A 16,260-nucleotide genomic window follows, 5' to 3' on the forward strand; every position below is an offset into this window, starting at 1 on the left:
CCCGGTATATCCACCAGTCGATGTATCGCATCAGTAGTAGAATAGAGTCTCATATGTGGGATCTGATAGTGGCGTGGGTGCAGTCAAAACAAATCTCGCATGACACTTGACAGATCGCCCCCATAATCATACATATACCCATTGGCCATCCTGCCACTGCCATCGTCAAAGACCTGCGTCACTCCCATAATCTGATTCTCCAGCGTCCCCACGGCCTCAAACCACTCCATCAGCTCCTGTGTCATCTGCGTCCCGTCCTGCGGTGTCTGACTATGAGTGCTGGCCGGCGCCATATCCACCGTCTGATTAGCAGTTAATCTACGCTGGTCAGTAGCCGACTGCCGGAGTCCAACCTGCGGCCCGAGTTTGCGCAAGCTCTTGATCGACTTCCACAGCCGGCGAGAAATGTACGACTGCGTGGAGAACCCCTTGACCAGCTCCAGGGCCATGTAGAACTCCTCCTTGCACCGGCTGCTGAACTGGCTCGGCGCCTGAACTACAGCCAGAAACAGAACGGCCAGAGCAGAGACCAGAAACCAATTGAACGCAACCTGCTGCAGCTGGTAAATGTCCGACGTCTCGTTTAGCCGCGTGATGAAGCGGATCGTGTCCTTGGCCAGGTCCACGGCCGTCTGGCACTCAGCCGGATACCGCACGATATGGCCCGCCGAGTGCAGGACGGGCCGGTGGATGAGCATGCGCAGCTGGTTAGCTCGCAGGTACAGCAGCGAGCGCAGCCGGCGGATGCTGCGCGGTTCTGCGACTTGCTTGTTGGACTCCTCCAGGCGCAACGACGCCGGGATGGCGGCCGCCCATTGCAATACCTGCCAGTCCAGGTAGTTCATCTCGTCTTTTTTCAGCTCGCCGGTGTTGTTGAAGGCGGCGATGAACTTCCACACTTTGGCCGCGATGCGACTGTACCGGATCATCACGCGCAGGTACGGCGTCTTTTCCTCGGGCTCGGGCAGCCAGGGATCAATGTCGCTGTCCTCGAGCGAAAAGGGCATCCCCGTGCCGAAGCTCCAGCGCATGTCCAGCGTGTATATCGACCAGAACAGCCGCAGGACTCGATCGCGGCCGGCCGCTACCACTGTCGGATGGGAGAGCGTCTCGCGCCGGTGCAGGCCTTTTTCCAGACACATGCGCTCGACGATGCCGATCGTGCGCCACGCCAGCGCTTCATCGTCCATTTGAAAGTAGAAAATCGCCTAATAACCCTTAGCATTCCGCCATGTAACAGGATGAAAACTCACCACCAGAGTCAAAAGGATAATCCGGTCGATCTCCGGCGGCCCCCAGACACAATCGTCCGCCACATCACGCACGCTCTCAAACAGGCGTATAGCCAGCTCACTGCGCCCGCTCGCCTCCGCCGTCAGTGCACACGCAAACACCAACCGCAGGATATGCACGTCGTAATCCCCAGACCGTAGGGGAAGTCGTGGAGACAGCCCATAGAGACTCTCCACCTGCCGCAGTAACTCCTCCAGCTCCAGCACGGGGTACATGATCCCCATCTCCTCCTCGTAAACCCGACACAGCCTAATCGCCTCGGCCTTGCTGATCGTCCAGAGGGGGTCGCTTAGCATCCCGAGCGGGGTGTCATCCCGTGTGGGCGGCGTGATATCCCCGTCGTCCCCGTCGTCCCCTTCATCGGCAGCTTCGCCGCCGTCGCCATCGACAATCCCCCGACGCTGCAGACTACTCTTAGCTAAATCAAAACTAAACGCCGAAGTCGTCGGACCCTGAAAGCTCAACTCCCTCGCTGACATAGGCCGACGAAAGACCCGCCCCTGATCCTGCGGCGAGTTGCCCGGTCGCGAGAGTGCATAGACCGCAGCCGAGAGCGCGGAGATCTGTTCCTGCATGGCGGACATCTGCTCAATGAGACGCGACATATTCCTGCTTTGTTAGTATGAATTTCTCGTATGGAATGAATCAATGGACATACTGCTGCTCAGTCAAGTCTGGGCGTGTTCTCCCCGCGTAGACGCATTCGATCTGTTGCCGGCCGCAGCGTTGACATGGTGATTGGCCGTTGCATTTGATCTTGCGGCGTTTGCATTCGTTGCTATGCGGTCAGTCATTGTTGTTGTAGGTTGGTGGTGGCTGGCAGACTAGCTCACCATGCTTTGGTGATGTATTTCGGCCGTCGTTTCCGGGGCTGGGAGGCCTTGTCGTGGGTATTTGGCCATGAGTCTGGGACTGGAGGGGTTTGAGAATGGTCCATCGTCTTGAACGGCGATGAGTAGGATAGGAATGATGAAGGATTCAGGTGTGGACTGTGTAGGGATGAATGCAGATGGGAAACGCGGGGATTCCGTCCGGGGTGCGGAATTAGTGCCTTGGTGCTGGTGCCTGCGTGCCTGCGTGCCTGATAGTACTATATGGACACTTCCTGATGATATTGTGAATATTGAGATAGATTACGAGTTGGTACTCTCGAAATATTGGATTTCATGACGGTCAAATAATAGCTTACATGCTAGGTGGACTACATAAAACTCGCTTTTTACACAACAACATTACTTCCAAATATATATGTACTACAACTCCTTGGTCCGCTCATCACTCTCTGCAATCCATTGCTGCAGCTTGGACGCATCCCGGGGCTTGAATCCCACCTTGAATGGTTTAGGCTCCGTGGTCAACGCGGTGGGAATGGCATTGCACTCGATCGCATCCAGGATCGGCCGGTCAGCAGGATCGCGCGCCGGATGCATCGTAAAGGCCGTGATCAGGCGGATATAGGCCGTGTACAGCTCCCGGTTGGCCAGGTGGGAGCCCGCGCACATGCGTGATCCAGCGCCGTAGCCGTAGTGCGGGGTGCCGGAGCCTTCGCTGACGTCGAGGTACCGCTCAGGAATGAACCTGTCGGGCATCTTGAAGTGATCTTCGTCGTAGTCGGCGGCATATGCGTTCTATCCCGTCAGTATTTGGCTGGATAGGGTCCAGAGTGACTAACTACTTACCATGAAAAAGGTCGTTCCCGCAGGAATGGTGGCACCGTTGTAGACAATGTCCTTGGTGCTCTCGCGGGGCAGACAGATGGGGATGACGGTCCAATATCTCAGGGTTTCCTTGACGAGTGCCGTCACGTAGGGCACTTTCTCCTCGACCAGGCACTTTTCCCATGCGTCTCCGTTGGGGTAGACCTTCATAATCTCATCGTAGGCCTTTTGCTGGATGCGCTGGCCGTCCTCCGAGGCCAGGTAGGCAATGCCCATGATTAGATTGCCGGGAACGGTATCCAGACCGGCGGAGACCATGGTCAAGCAGATGGACTTCACTTCGGCTGCGGGCCAGGAAGATCAGTAAGACAAACCATCGAAATGACAGACAAGCTACTTACCCTCGTTCAGCTTGGCTTCGGGATCTTTGAGAATATTGCCGGTAATGCAGGGCTTGTCGGTACCTTGGGCGATGCGTTCCTTGAGCATATCGAGCAAGAACGTCAGGTACTTGTCGCGCCGCACGCGGAATTCCTCGGCCTCGCGATTCGTCTTGGGCAAGATGCGCAGCAGCGGGATATAGTCCTGCCAGTTGTTGCTGGTGCTGCGAAAGTTGGACACGCCGCGCTCGACGTCGACGATCTCCCGGAGTAGGGCATCGTCGACGTTGCCTTCGATGCGGAACCCATAGTTGAGGGTGAGACTAGTGTTGAGCGCAAACCGCTGGAAGTAGGCCGTGGGATTGATGTCCACAGCGCCGTTGCGGCAGTCCTTGAGCAGCTCCCTGATACTGGCCGTCGCTTCGAGGTCGATGATGGGCATGTACGACTGCACGGCGGGGCGATTCAGCGCCGTGGCCGCGGCCTTTCGACGTCGCTTGCAGGACTCATCCCACGGCGAGGTGCCAATCGTAAAACCCTGGGAGCTGGACACGACGCTGTGGAAGGTGTGGAAGGTGGGCCGCGAGATGAGAGCGGATTGGTCTTTGATCCACAGCTGTTTCACTGATTCGAAGCTATTGGCAAATACGATGCGCTAGAATGATGCATCAGTCAGTAGAGAACCCCCACCCTCACAAAAAGGTGGGAATAGAGTCAATGGACTAACCTTGTTGCCCATGCGCACTTGGAACACAGGACCGTACTTTTTGGCCCATTTGGCGGCGACAGTGGCATGTCGGTCCCCAAGCTGTAGCAGATTGCCAAACACGGGCACTCCGGGAATCTCAGGAAGGCCTTTGATCTTGGGGATATCCGTGCGATTCAAGTAGCGGATGAGAAAGTACACCGCCGCGAGGACGGCAATGACAATGGTCTGGGCCATGAGATATTTCTTTAGATGAGGTTCGTTATAGTGAGCTATGACATAGGTATAAGTGGCGATAGAAGCAGCGGATGCGACCGTCTTTATAGGTAGAGCCGTCGAGGTCACCCCTCATTCCCTCCGCAGTGGTGCAGATGTCATCCCTGCGGTGTGCCTATTCCGTGTATGTTATTGTCATACCCTCAGCAAGGATCCGCGGAGTTGTCCAGTCGCTGCAGTCCATCTGCATCTCCATTCAATTAGAGATGGTGGGATTGGTCAATCCTGAACAACCGAGGACGCGACAGGACTGCGGGATTTCGGAATTTCTTCCGCTCGGGTGCGTGGGGATATTCTTACCACTAGAGCGGGAGGTAGATATGAACAATATATTGGTCGCATCTTAAGCCTATAATAATTATAATTAGACTTCTCCTCCGTAGGTATCTTAAATGATCGATTATGCCTTCCGGTCAACCAGTTTTTCTTCACCAGTGCGGAGGATGAATTATGGCTGCGGTTGAATAGCGGCTATATGAGCCCATTGGTTTGACTTGAGGCTGATACTTTGGTCTGAATTAATGACAAGGAAGAAAGAAGTTCATGAACATATCGACAATACAGAGAGATCAGAAGAAGAAGAAGAGAAAGTCTTCTTTGTCCACCCTGGGTTTCGTCCTATTCTGCACTCAAGCCTTGACGTCGTCCAGATATTCCTCTAAGAGAAACCACTGCTAGAAGAATAGAGACTCTTTATATAGTTTTAATATCCTGTATAGCCCTGTGGATAATCCCATTATGAGAATTTTCCCAGTGTCAATAAAATCTTAATGAATCCCGATTCTGAGGGATTTGAGATCCTAATCAGAGAGCTCCTCTATTGACTATGTAGATATATAGATAATCTTTCAAAAGCACCCTTCAGCTTTTAATTAATCGACTGGAACCAGACTTTGAGACATGTTTTATCCAGTGCTGTCGAAAGTGCGATATACGTCTTGTCTTGCATGTTGGTTATTTCTGTTCCACTTGCCGTAGCATACATGAACAGACCCAAGAGTCACCGCTACGCTCTGTATAGCAGTTTCAATCGAGAGACTAGATATACATTCTGCTACTTGACCTCAGGATCCATCCACGGTCCAATGCAATCCAGTTCATAATGAACACTAACATCATATTCATGCCCAACGCCTCGCTAACAACACATGACAGAAAGAAACAGTCGTAACCAACTACCGATACGTCCTCGTCTTCTTTCCCCCAGGCACCCAATGATGGAAATATACCTGTCCAGAAGATGCAGACGCAGGGGGACACGTAGATACAGACACAGACGTAGACATCGCCGCCCCCAGCCCAGCCCTTGCTCTCCCCCACCGCCGCTTATACGCCCTGCGCAGGAAGCTATCATCCAGCTGCACTCGTCGATACACCACAGGCTGAGCGCCATGCTCACTCTGTCTCTGTCTCTGTCGTATTGAGGGTGCACCCTCCGACACCGGTACCGGTACCGACACTGTACTCACTCAGCCCATCTCATCTCATCCCATCTCATCGTCTTGTGCAAACAAAGATAGGGCAAATACCTCGATAACCCCCCCGTAGATGCGGATACACCTTATCGTCACACACATACCCTCCACCCATGCGTGCATCCGCAGACTGAAAAGGAACTGCGCGAGCCGACGCAGCAGCCACCAAAAACGGAATGTGAGTCACAGGGATCCCCCTCCTCAACGCGTCCCTCAGAACCGCATACTCGGTCTGCCGTCTAGCGAGTTTGGCCTCCTCGATATCGGTTTGGATGCATGCCATCTCCGGATTTGCGGTGTGTGTGGTATGTATTCCTTTCCTCTGTTTGAACTTTAGGTAATTGTGGGTTGATAAGTTGCAGACTGCAAGTGGCAATCAGTTGCAATTGCTGGGGATACTCTATACATTTATATACATACTCCGTACGTGCTCCCGGCACATGACTTCTTGCTTGCGTTGAGGGTCCACGAGCCGCGTCATGCATAAATAGATTAACGTTACAGTGGGATTGGAGACTGGGGTAGATGGCATAGGTCTAGGATCTACGTCCCAGATGGACTGTGGCGATGGGCGTTTCAGGTTGTTTCAGTTAGAGTTATTTATCTGCCGGACATGCACGCCATGCTTGTCATATCTGCAAATCATGCATGCTTGGCGCTCATAGCTAGCTAGATTGAAGTATTCTTTGCGTCCTCGCATATCTGAGACATGCGTGTCACTCGTAGCTCGTCAGATTAAGTATTCTTTGCGTCCCCGTGATCGACCGGCCCAGTATAATCATAAGTTATTCATGCATTGATCATCTACTATACAAATCATAGGCCACACTGCTTCAACGTGTAGCCAGAACCCAAGTGCAGAAGGTATACAATTCCTACAATACATAGCCGATCGGCTGACATATATGCAAAGAAGACTAGCGTGGCCCATGCTGTTGTGGCATTCCACTTGATCCTTGACTGTACCCCCGTTGATGTCCCGGATTATGGCCAGAGGAATGAGGCTCACCAAGACCTCCAGGACCAGACGGCCGCGCCTGGAGAGGATGCATCCCCGACGATGGACCGCTAGGACCGTAGCCCGCTGGGTTCGGCTGTAAAATCGCCGGCGGGGTATACGACCGGCCCATGGTAGCGGACTGAGAGGGCGGTCCTGGCAGTCCCGTCGCACGGGAAGCCTGTCCTTGAGGTTGCGGTGTATTGTGGCCATAACCAGCACTCAATCCCAGCGGACTGCGATGTGACTGCTGCTGATGGGCTCCGTTGACCATGGTCTGCACATGCTGCTGATAGGTCTGGTGAGCCGACAGATGACTCGGTGGGGCTGGCGCAGACACGGTTGGCGCGGGCGGCCGAGACCCAAGCCCATGCAGACTTGCTTGTGATTGAACGGGCGTCGACGGCCCCTGTCGTGAGCCATACGCGATGGAGTTGTGGCGTGATGTGGGGGATCCAACTGCGGTCCGGAAAAGCTGACTCTGCGAACCCATATCGCGCGTGCCACTAGGCGCTGGCTGCGTGTGTGTGGACGGCGACTGTGCGTAGACCGATCCTGGATACGAGGGACGCTGTGCCGGAGCCGGGGACGGTGTAGGGGCCGGAGATGGAGCGGTAAGGTTGGGAAGAGAGGAAGCGGGATGGGATTGCCCAGAGGTATATGGAGAGTACGACGGCTGCGCCGCTAATGTTGTGGCCGGTCGATTCGGCTGCGGGGGTTGAGGAGGCGCAGGTTGCTGCTGTTGCTGTTGGCCTCTTGGGTCGAACCGAGCCATCCAGTCGTTGTTCGCTGGCGGGCCGGGGGATCCTCCAGGCGCCGTGGAGTAGGCCTGATAGTCCGAATAAGCACGCGACGGCGGCAGGTACTGACTGTGCGGGGCGTAAAGAGGCTTCTGGGCGCCAGCGGATGCCATGAACATCTCGTCTTGACGCGACAGCGCCTGTTGAGGCAGTGAATGGGCTCCTGAGTAAATGGGACGAGAGGGCTCCGCCGGTTTACCGGGCGCGTTGGACGAGGCCTGGTCGCTGGCAAACCGTTTCCGAGGTTGTGGCTCCTCCGGCTCATCATTCAGAATGCTCATAATGTTGGATCGTTTCGCAGGCACCTGCCGGGGTGCCTCTGCGGGCTCCAGGGGAGTCGAACTAGGCCGTGGCGGCTCCTTGGGCGGGGACAAAATCGGCGGCTGGGACAGTCCAGCATGCTGACCGGGGAGTGGGTAAAATGGCCGTTGGCTGGTGGAGTCGCGTCGAATGGGCGATACCTCCGCCTCCTGCCGTTGCAGATGCTGTGCAGGCGAACCGGGCGGTTTCGTAAGGCTGCTTTGGCGGGAGTGAGTGGGCGCCGGCATAAATGCATGCTGTTGCTGTTGCTGCATGTACGCCTGCTGCGACGGAGGAATCGAGCCCTGAGCGCCAAGTAACGGCGACCCGTGCATATCCATGCTTGCGGTCCTGAAACTTTGTGCGTGGAGTGGCTCCATCCTGGCCATTTCCGATACCGGTACAGGAGTCTGGCGTGCAGAGAGCGGTGGTTCCTGGGTTCGGACATTTGCGTGTGCCACCAGGGTCGGAGCCTGCCTCTCCTCGGTGAAGTAGCCCAGGCGTGGCCCCTGCAGACGCGGCGGTAGGCCCACCTGTGACCGGATAGCCCGAGATTGATCTTCGCCAAGCATCGGCACTGTCGACATCGGTACGTTGCTGGCTTGTGCCAGCGGCGGATACCTGGAGACAGTGCGCTCCTTCTCTGGAGCAGGTCGCGCGTGCAAGGGTGCAAGTTGAGACGGTGTGGCAGCATGCTTGGTCTTCGCCGTACGCGCCTCGTCCGTCTCCGCCACAGTGTCAGTGTGGGGTGCCAGCGGTCGAGGCATGATCGACGACGGTGTCGCTTCATAACGTCGCTTCGAAGCAAAGTTAGGCACGGGCAGAGGACCAGTGGGTTGACCACGAGCCTTTTTAGCCTCTGCATCGGCGACGATGTCTTCGAAATCTTTCTGTCCCGAGTCTATGCGCCTCTGGAAGTAATTTTTGACCTAGAACGAGTCAGTAACTTGTTATCGATAGGCAGAAGTAAAGCAATGGAAGATGCCTACCATAACAGTAGTCTTCGTCTTCATAAAGTTTGAAATGCCCTCGAAGTCTCTGCCAAAGTGGGCGAGCAGCTGTGGAAAGTCACGCTGCTCGGGAACAGACCAGTAGCTAGTAGGTTGCAGTGATCCGTAGCCACCCTCGACTGGCCTGGCAGATCCCAAACTCTCTTGTTCCGCCGATTCGAAGACGTACATGCCTTCCCTCTGGCGACCTCTTCCGGCCTTCGCTCGCGGAGGCGCCTCGGGGATTTCTCTCTCTGTCGTTTCCTTGATGCGTACAGGTGCTTCAGTCATGCCAGCCATGAATGTCTCGGGTGGCTCTGTTTTAGGCGCGGGAACAAGAGGAGCGGTAACTGCTGGGACTGGCAAGGTCTGCATAGCTTGTTCTGGGGGGCTTGGATGCGGTACTTTCGACACCTCGGTCGGAGGCTGGGGTAGGGGCAGGGTCTGCTGTTGCTGTTGCTGTTGCTGCTGCTGCTGCTGTTGCTGTTGTTGTTGCTGTTGCTGCTGCTGCTGCTGAGCAGCTTTGCCTCGTCGATTGCCACGAGCACCTGTGCCAGTGCGACCACCTCGTCTGCTGGGTTTCTCACCTGGCTCACCATCCTTGCCAGCACCGCGGCGACCGTTGGAATCGGTATCAGCAGCGGATGAGTCCCCAAAAGTAGGCGCAGCGGCACGCCGCGGACGACCAGTGTCTGTGACAGGGGCGGGCTCTTCTTCGCCATCGTAATCGGGTTTGACCACACCGAGATCCTTCATGAGAGCATTGGACTTGGGCCGAGCGGATCTTCGAGCACGACCGCGGCGACTCCATCTCTTGTTCAACTTCGCCTTGTACTTGATTTCTTCCTTCGTGAGGTAATAATGAATGATACACTGCTGGAAGTCCCGTCCAGGCAGCGACTCGGCGATCTTGCCCCACTTCTTGGGGTACGCCATGAAGGCATCAGTGAATATCTCGTGTTCCTCGGGCGTAAAGTCGTTGGGAGGAGGCACGAAGCCAAAGACATCCATGGCGTTCACAGGGTCGACAGAGTTGTTGGTATCCTTGTAGATCTGCGCCTTTGCCTCCCTTGGCTCGAGCATGTCTGGGATGACGGCTTCCCGGGCGAGGTCTGGCTGCGCCGTAGCCTTGTTTCCCCGACGGCGCTCCAGTTCTTCCTGCGCAGATATTTCGGATGCACGGAGCGCGTTCTGAAAGTCGAGCTCGCTGTTACCTTTGTATCGTCTTCCCTCGGCGGCCGGGGGCGTAGGTGCAGCAGGAGGAGCTGGAGGTGTTCCAGCACCTGGAGTGGCGGACGCTCTGACCTTTGCCCGATCCAGTTCCCACACGTGCAGCCTCCAAGGCTTGTAGTACGACAAGTACTCCTCGCGGAGCTCCGCGTTCTTCCGAGCAATTTCCTTCCTCCGTTTAATCAATTCTTGACTGAACATATCCTTCATACGAGCGTGTATCGCTGCATTTTCCTGGTAAACGTCAAGGTCCGATATCGGTGTAGGCGGACCAGACTGCAAGAATGGCAAGTCTTTGACAGAAATGCTATCCACTGGGGGAACTAGATCTAAAGCGAGCTTTGGTGACGTCTCGGGAGTTTCTAATTCAGCGTCTTGCTTGACCGCGACAGGTGCAGGTTCCTCTGCCTCATCTGCCGATTTGGGAACTTCGACCGCGGGAACAGGGGGAAGCGCGGCTTCGCCTGCAGGTTGCTCATTGGCAAGAACTCCTAGAAGCTGGATCTGCATTAAGAGGGAAACGATATGCGGATCTTCAAGGGGTGGAGGAGGCATTTCGGCGCGGAGCGCTTTCATGTCCTTTTCGAAGATTTGCTTCCGTTCTTCAAGGTACTCTTGTGTGAATACATCGTTCTCGTCTTCGTCTTCATCGCTTGATCGGCCAAAGTCTGGTATCAACGCGTCTTCCTGCATGGCGGGTTTGCCTTCCGGGATAACCTTCTTCTCAGGCTCGGCAACTGCTTCTGGCGCTCGTGGAGGAGTGACGTGACGAACTGCGTCAGACTCAAAAGGTTCAGGGGACATACGCGCGTCGCCCTCGATCTCCTTGTCGGGCAAGATCTCACCTGCCTCCAGTTCGTTGCCATGGTCATCGGCTGGAGCTGGTGGTTCCCGTTTGACCTCCTCGCTGATGGACAGACTTCGCTCTTTCCCATCGATGGAATCCCGTTTCGGTAGTGGTACGGCGCCAGCTCCGGTTGGGTGACGATTATAACCAGGTCGAGCCCACTGCGCTTTACCCTTCGGAGGTCCTCGGGTCGGCGTGGGTCGTTGCTGCAGGGCGCGAGGCCCTGTAGGAATGTGCAAACCGGGAGACGTCGCACCGATCGAAGGGGTGCGAGCCTTGGCCAGCTCGGGAGAGCTGACTATACTACCTGTTCTGCTGGTCAACGACACTTCTGCATGCGGTGTGCTCATTTCCTTGCCAATCATGGCCGCAGGTGCAGTCGGTGGAGAGAGTTCTGGAGTCTGCTTCCGCGCCTGGAGAGAAGGGCTGGCGTGAGTTCTGGGTGCGCGTGGTATAAAATTGTCCTTTTCGCTCGTCTCCGGGCCTTCATCGCGGCGTATCTCCTCTCGTCGAAATCTTGGTTCTGGTGGCGGTTGGACGGAGGCGCGCTCTGCTTTCCGGCCCGTGGGGGGTTGCACGGGCGCACGCGACGGAGGTTCATTGCGTTCCTTCTCCACAACTGACGGAGCAACCTCGGCCGAAGTTGTATCGACGGCCACTTTGTCTGTAGACAGATCGGGGATCGGCGCGGTGACTGAGCCAAAGGCCGGTACCTGAGGGGCTGCCGGAGGGGGTGACCGCTTGATCGGTAGTAGTGATGGTAGCTCTTTGACCGAGTCTGGGCGCGATGCAGCCAAATCAGGGCGTATCGAGTCTCGACGAGCTTCGGCCATAGAAGGCTTACGGGGCGGCTCAGCGATCGGATGGTCTGGTAATCGATCCGAGGCTGCAGGGACAGGGCCCACGGACGCGAAGGGATAGGGTCCAGAGCTAGTACGTGCATCAGCCCGAGCTGGAATTTGATCTCTTTTCCATGCTTCTGCTGGTCGGTCTCGCTCATCGCGATCGGCCCGTCTGTCCAAATCGTCGCGACGCTCGAACCGATCCCGTCGATCGATTATATCCCGTTCTCTTTCGCGGTCGCGCCTGTCAATATCCCGTTCGCGATCCCGGTCAACGATCCGTTCCCGATCGCGCTCCCGGTCCATGACTCGATCTCTGACTTCTCTTTCGCGGTCGCGATCCCTGTCGCGTTCTCGGTCACGATCCCAGTCACGCCTGCCATCCCGTGAGCGACTCCGCCGGCGAAAGGAGTCCCGATCGTCCAGGTACGGAACCCGACCGCGACCACGACCGACTTCCCAATCTCCCCGACCACGACCACGCATCGGGCCACCACGGGGGAGATGATTCGGACCAAGGGTAGGGCCATCCGGAGCATTCGACGAAACCGATACCAAGCTATCTCGTGAGCCACGCCGCATTCGAACAATATCCGAGTCGCGCCCTATGGGCTCTCTCATATCACGGAAGTCGCGCGGCGGAGGCGGAGGCGAACGGGAGCGACCACGGCCAAAACCGATCCGTGAATCTCGAGGATCGAAGTCTCGCTCGCGTCGGGGCCAGTCCCGGTCAATATCTCGACGAAAAGGCGGTGGTCCATCGCGAGGATCTCGAAAATCCCGATCTCGTTCCCTGTCCCGATCCCGAGGGTCACGGTCGCGGTCGCGGAACTCAGCCCGACCAGGAAAGCCTCGACCTCGACCACCAAAGGGGGCTCCCCGTGGATGATCGATCAGGGCCTTGGGGCCGCGAGGTGGCTCTCTGCCCAATGGAGCCAAGTTCGCATCGTCGGAACCACGAGGGCCAGCGGGTGGGCGACGGTCACCAAAACGCTGGGGAGAACGGTCGCGGGAATTGAACCCAGATGATGGAGGATATCGTGAAGACATCACCAGGTCATAACTAAAGAGATTGAAAGAAGGTAACCTGGCAGGCAGCCTGCAGCAGGTTAGGTGTGAGGTTGTACAAAAGCCCGTGTCAGACTTTCAGTGATTCAAAGGGAGGCGAGAACAAGCCGAAATTGAAAACGACCCAATAATGACCAAGCGTGAGGCCTCAGGCCACTGAACAGGTGTGGGGAGGCACGTGATCGTGAAGGGCGTGCACACAGCACGGACCACCTTGAAATGTTTACGTAAACGTGCACCAGGCCGAATCGGGGCCGATCCCAGAAAAGGAGCAATCAGCAAATGTCCCACGATCGAGTGCTTAGCGGCAGCCACTGGAGGGGGGGCGCGGAATTAAATGTTTCAGATGTCTGGGTTAGCGATCGAGGCGTGGATCGGCCTCAACTCGAAAGGGCGTCAAGGGATGTCAAGAATGGTCCTCGAGTCACGATCCGCGAAATCTTTTTTCTGCACAAACCAAGTCAGTCAATGGTACCTTGCAACCACTGTATGTACCTCTGTAGCAAATTCAATATGCAGGACGATAATCCCAGAGCAGTTATCTGCCTGGCTCCCGTTCCTTCAAACTCAGCTGTCACCACGACGTGACCTCGATGTTGAGTTGTCGAAGCACACATCGACCACGTCGGGATTTAGGATGATCAAACGAACACCGAATCGAGGAGAAAAATAAACAGCAGCAAATGGTACGAGTAATGACAATAACAGGCGTTGTACCTTTCCACGTTTCCAGCAATCAGAATAGTGGTAGACAGCTGCAAGGAGTTGGGTTGCCCAAGACAAGAGGGACCTGCTTTGTAGATGAACTAAGACTTCTTCACTTGAGCTCGCTGATCATGAAAAATGGAGATGCAACATGCATTAGATCGCAAGGCGAAACAGACAAAGGACAAGGTTGAGACAGAAGGAGAAATTCGCAGGAGGAAAATCACCAGAGATGGAAACCATGGTGCAGCAGGATGCTCTCTGCCTTCAGCCTTGGACCTGGATCTGGGAACAATCAGTCCTTGTGCCTGAGGCCAGAACAGCCCACCCGTCTGTATGCCTCAGGCATCCTCGAGATGTGATGAGTCGATCACGAACTGGATTGGAGCTAGTCCACAAACAGCTAGACTCTTCCAGACAGAGTTTCCTGAGGCATCCAAGCGCAACCTAGTTTTGGTGCCTGAAACAAAAGGATTGTTCCCCGCCATCCATGCTTAAAAAAAAAAGTCACAAGTCGAAATACCCCTGCTAGAGCATAGATTCTAGCAACAACTCCGCATAACTTTCTATATTCTTTTCAAAGATGACCAACAATCACTCAGCGTCAGCAGAGGCTTTGCCCCCGTCATCTGCCACCAATGCCGTTCTTGTCGCCTCCGAACCCGTCCCTGAAGGGTCACACGAGGTCCGCGGCGTCGACTTTGATCGTTTCCAAGGACGAGATATTACCGTTGCGGAAATGGTGGACAACATGGTGCATATGGGGTTTCAAGGAAGTGCTGTCGCGGAGGCTACACGCATCATCAATGACATGGTAAGATGAATTACTTCAGGTGCTATCTATGAGCGCGTGCTGATGTGGACAGCGGGCATATCGTCACCCCGAAACAGGAGAGAAAACCACGATATTCCTCGGATATACCTCTAACCTGATCTCTTCCGGACTACGCGACACCATCCGTTATCTCGTCCGTCATCGCCATGTCTCCGCCATCGTTACCACAGCTGGAGGAGTCGAGGAGGATCTGATCAAGTGCCTGGCTCCCACATACATGGGTAGCTTCTCGACGCCAGGTGCCGGGCTGCGGGCTAAAGGACTCAACCGGATAGGGAACCTGGTCGTTCCGAACAGCAATTACTGCGCGTTTGAGGATTGGCTGATTCCCATTCTCGACAAGATGCTAGAGGAGCAGGAAGAGGCGAAGAAAAAGGCCCTCCGGACCGGGGACGAGGAGGATGAGCTACACTGGACACCTAGCCGCGTTATTGAACGCCTGGGTCGTGAGATTGACAATGAGGGCTCCGTACTCTACTGGGCGGCGCGGAACAACATCCCGATTTTCTGCCCAGCACTCACAGATGGTTCGCTTGGAGACATGCTGTACTTCCATACCTATCGATCCTCCCCGCAGCGATTGCGTGTAGATATTGTCGACGATGTACGCCGTATCAACACGATGGCCGTGCGGGCAGCCCGTGCAGGAATGATCATTCTCGGAGGTGGTGTGATCAAACACCACATTGCTAATGCATGCTTGATGCGTAATGGTGCTGAACATGCAGTTTACATCAACACCGCTCAGGAATTTGATGGCAGCGACGCCGGGGCCCGGCCGGACGAAGCTGTCAGCTGGGGCAAAATTAAGGCTGATGCAAAGGCGGTTAAAGTGTATGCGGAAGCGACGGTGGTCTTCCCGATGATAGTGGCCGCCTCTTTTGCCCGGTCCAGCCCAACTCCATCGGCCGAACACTCGCACAACAACAACTGAGAAGACAATGACACATGAGGATGAAAGTCAGCGACTCTGGGATCCGATATTACCCCTCATCAGATCTTCATTAGACTCAATAATACTTGGTGGGTGACTTGCGTCGCTTCAAGTTCCCCTGGACATTCTTCTGCCGCTCCTGAAACTTGCCTCTCCTGTTTCAACTCAGGGACCCTGCCTGGGTCGATCAGAGTTCCCCCGATAGGGCATTCTGACAGAAGAGGGCCCCACCACTTGAAGAATATCCGTCCACCCAAGGTCTTCTAGAAAACTTCGGCGGTGGCGAACCGTTCTTTTGTCCCATAAGGTAGTCGAGCGGCATCGGCATGGAGAAAAGAGGAACACCAGTGTCGACTATCGACTACCGAACCAGAGCATCGGATTAAATTTTTTTGAGGCGAAGTTGTGAGAAACTTGAGTCTGGTGGACGAATCACAAAAAATTTGAGTGTTGAATGCCAATGGGCTGTCCCACAGAATGATCGTCGTGCCCCGTTTGGATCATTCCAGGCGCTGGAGTTGATTGCTCCAATTGATTTGCCACAGCCCGGAAGGGCGGGAGAAGACAGACAGGGCCAAGGGATAAGCGGAAGGGCAAAAGCAAAGCCGAAAGAATAGGGAAAAGTCTATTCCTACTGTACCGAGGAAGGCTGTACTGTGCCTATGTTCCTGATGAGGAGAACCACGAGTAGGGTAGGTAGACATAGAGATAGAGGCAGAGGCGGATAGAGGAGGCTAGGCCATCACCAACACATCAGGCAGTCATCGCATTTCCATCTGTTTCATTAATTAATTTCATTACCTATTGATCAATAAAGGACGACCAAGTCAGAGGCTGATCCGCCTTTTGCATCCTTAATGGTCAACGGTCGGGGGGGGCTGTCTCCATCATTCGGCGGTGAGGGGAGAACACGCTCTGCATTGCC

General features: G+C 55.3%; 4 protein-coding genes across 4 annotated transcripts; 1 reads left to right on the forward strand and 3 right to left on the reverse strand.

Moving 5' to 3' along the window:
• Window positions 1-83: 83 nt before the first annotated feature.
• On the reverse strand, window positions 84-2,230 carry ALT_6099 (putative C6 transcription factor; the record flags this gene model as incomplete). The annotated part of the gene is made up of 4 exons (XM_033555646.2): window positions 84-1,208; window positions 1,254-1,902; window positions 1,952-2,071; window positions 2,127-2,230. The coding sequence occupies 4 exons, from the start codon at window positions 2,228-2,230 to the stop codon at window positions 84-86; spliced, it is 1,998 nt and encodes a 665-aa protein (XP_033411537.2).
• A 316-nt stretch (window positions 2,231-2,546) lies between these two features.
• Window positions 2,547-4,274, reverse strand: ALT_6100 (cytochrome P450; the record flags this gene model as incomplete). Its single annotated transcript, XM_033555645.2, has 4 exons — window positions 2,547-2,921; window positions 2,973-3,295; window positions 3,353-3,986; window positions 4,059-4,274. The coding sequence occupies 4 exons, from the start codon at window positions 4,272-4,274 to the stop codon at window positions 2,547-2,549; spliced, it is 1,548 nt and encodes a 515-aa protein (XP_033411536.2).
• Window positions 4,275-5,708: 1,434 nt separating this feature from the next.
• ALT_6101 (MYB DNA-binding domain protein) lies at window positions 5,709-12,843 on the reverse strand (the record flags this gene model as incomplete). The annotated part of the gene is made up of 4 exons (XM_089600027.1): window positions 5,709-5,772; window positions 5,893-6,151; window positions 6,798-8,814; window positions 8,875-12,843. 4 exons carry the CDS (start codon window positions 12,841-12,843, stop codon window positions 5,709-5,711), a joined length of 6,309 nt encoding a protein of 2,102 aa, XP_089455489.1.
• Window positions 12,844-14,149: 1,306 nt separating this feature from the next.
• Window positions 14,150-15,335, forward strand: ALT_6102 (deoxyhypusine synthase; the record flags this gene model as incomplete). The annotated part of the gene is made up of 2 exons (XM_033555643.2): window positions 14,150-14,380; window positions 14,433-15,335. The coding sequence occupies 2 exons, from the start codon at window positions 14,150-14,152 to the stop codon at window positions 15,333-15,335; spliced, it is 1,134 nt and encodes a 377-aa protein (XP_033411534.2).
• Between the last annotated feature and the right edge of the window lie 925 nt (window positions 15,336-16,260).

The sequence above is a fragment of the Aspergillus lentulus genome (genome assembly GCF_001445615.1).
Source record: "Aspergillus lentulus DNA, contig: Alt12, strain: IFM 54703, whole genome shotgun sequence".
Taxonomy (NCBI): Eukaryota; Fungi; Ascomycota; class Eurotiomycetes; order Eurotiales; family Aspergillaceae; genus Aspergillus; species Aspergillus lentulus.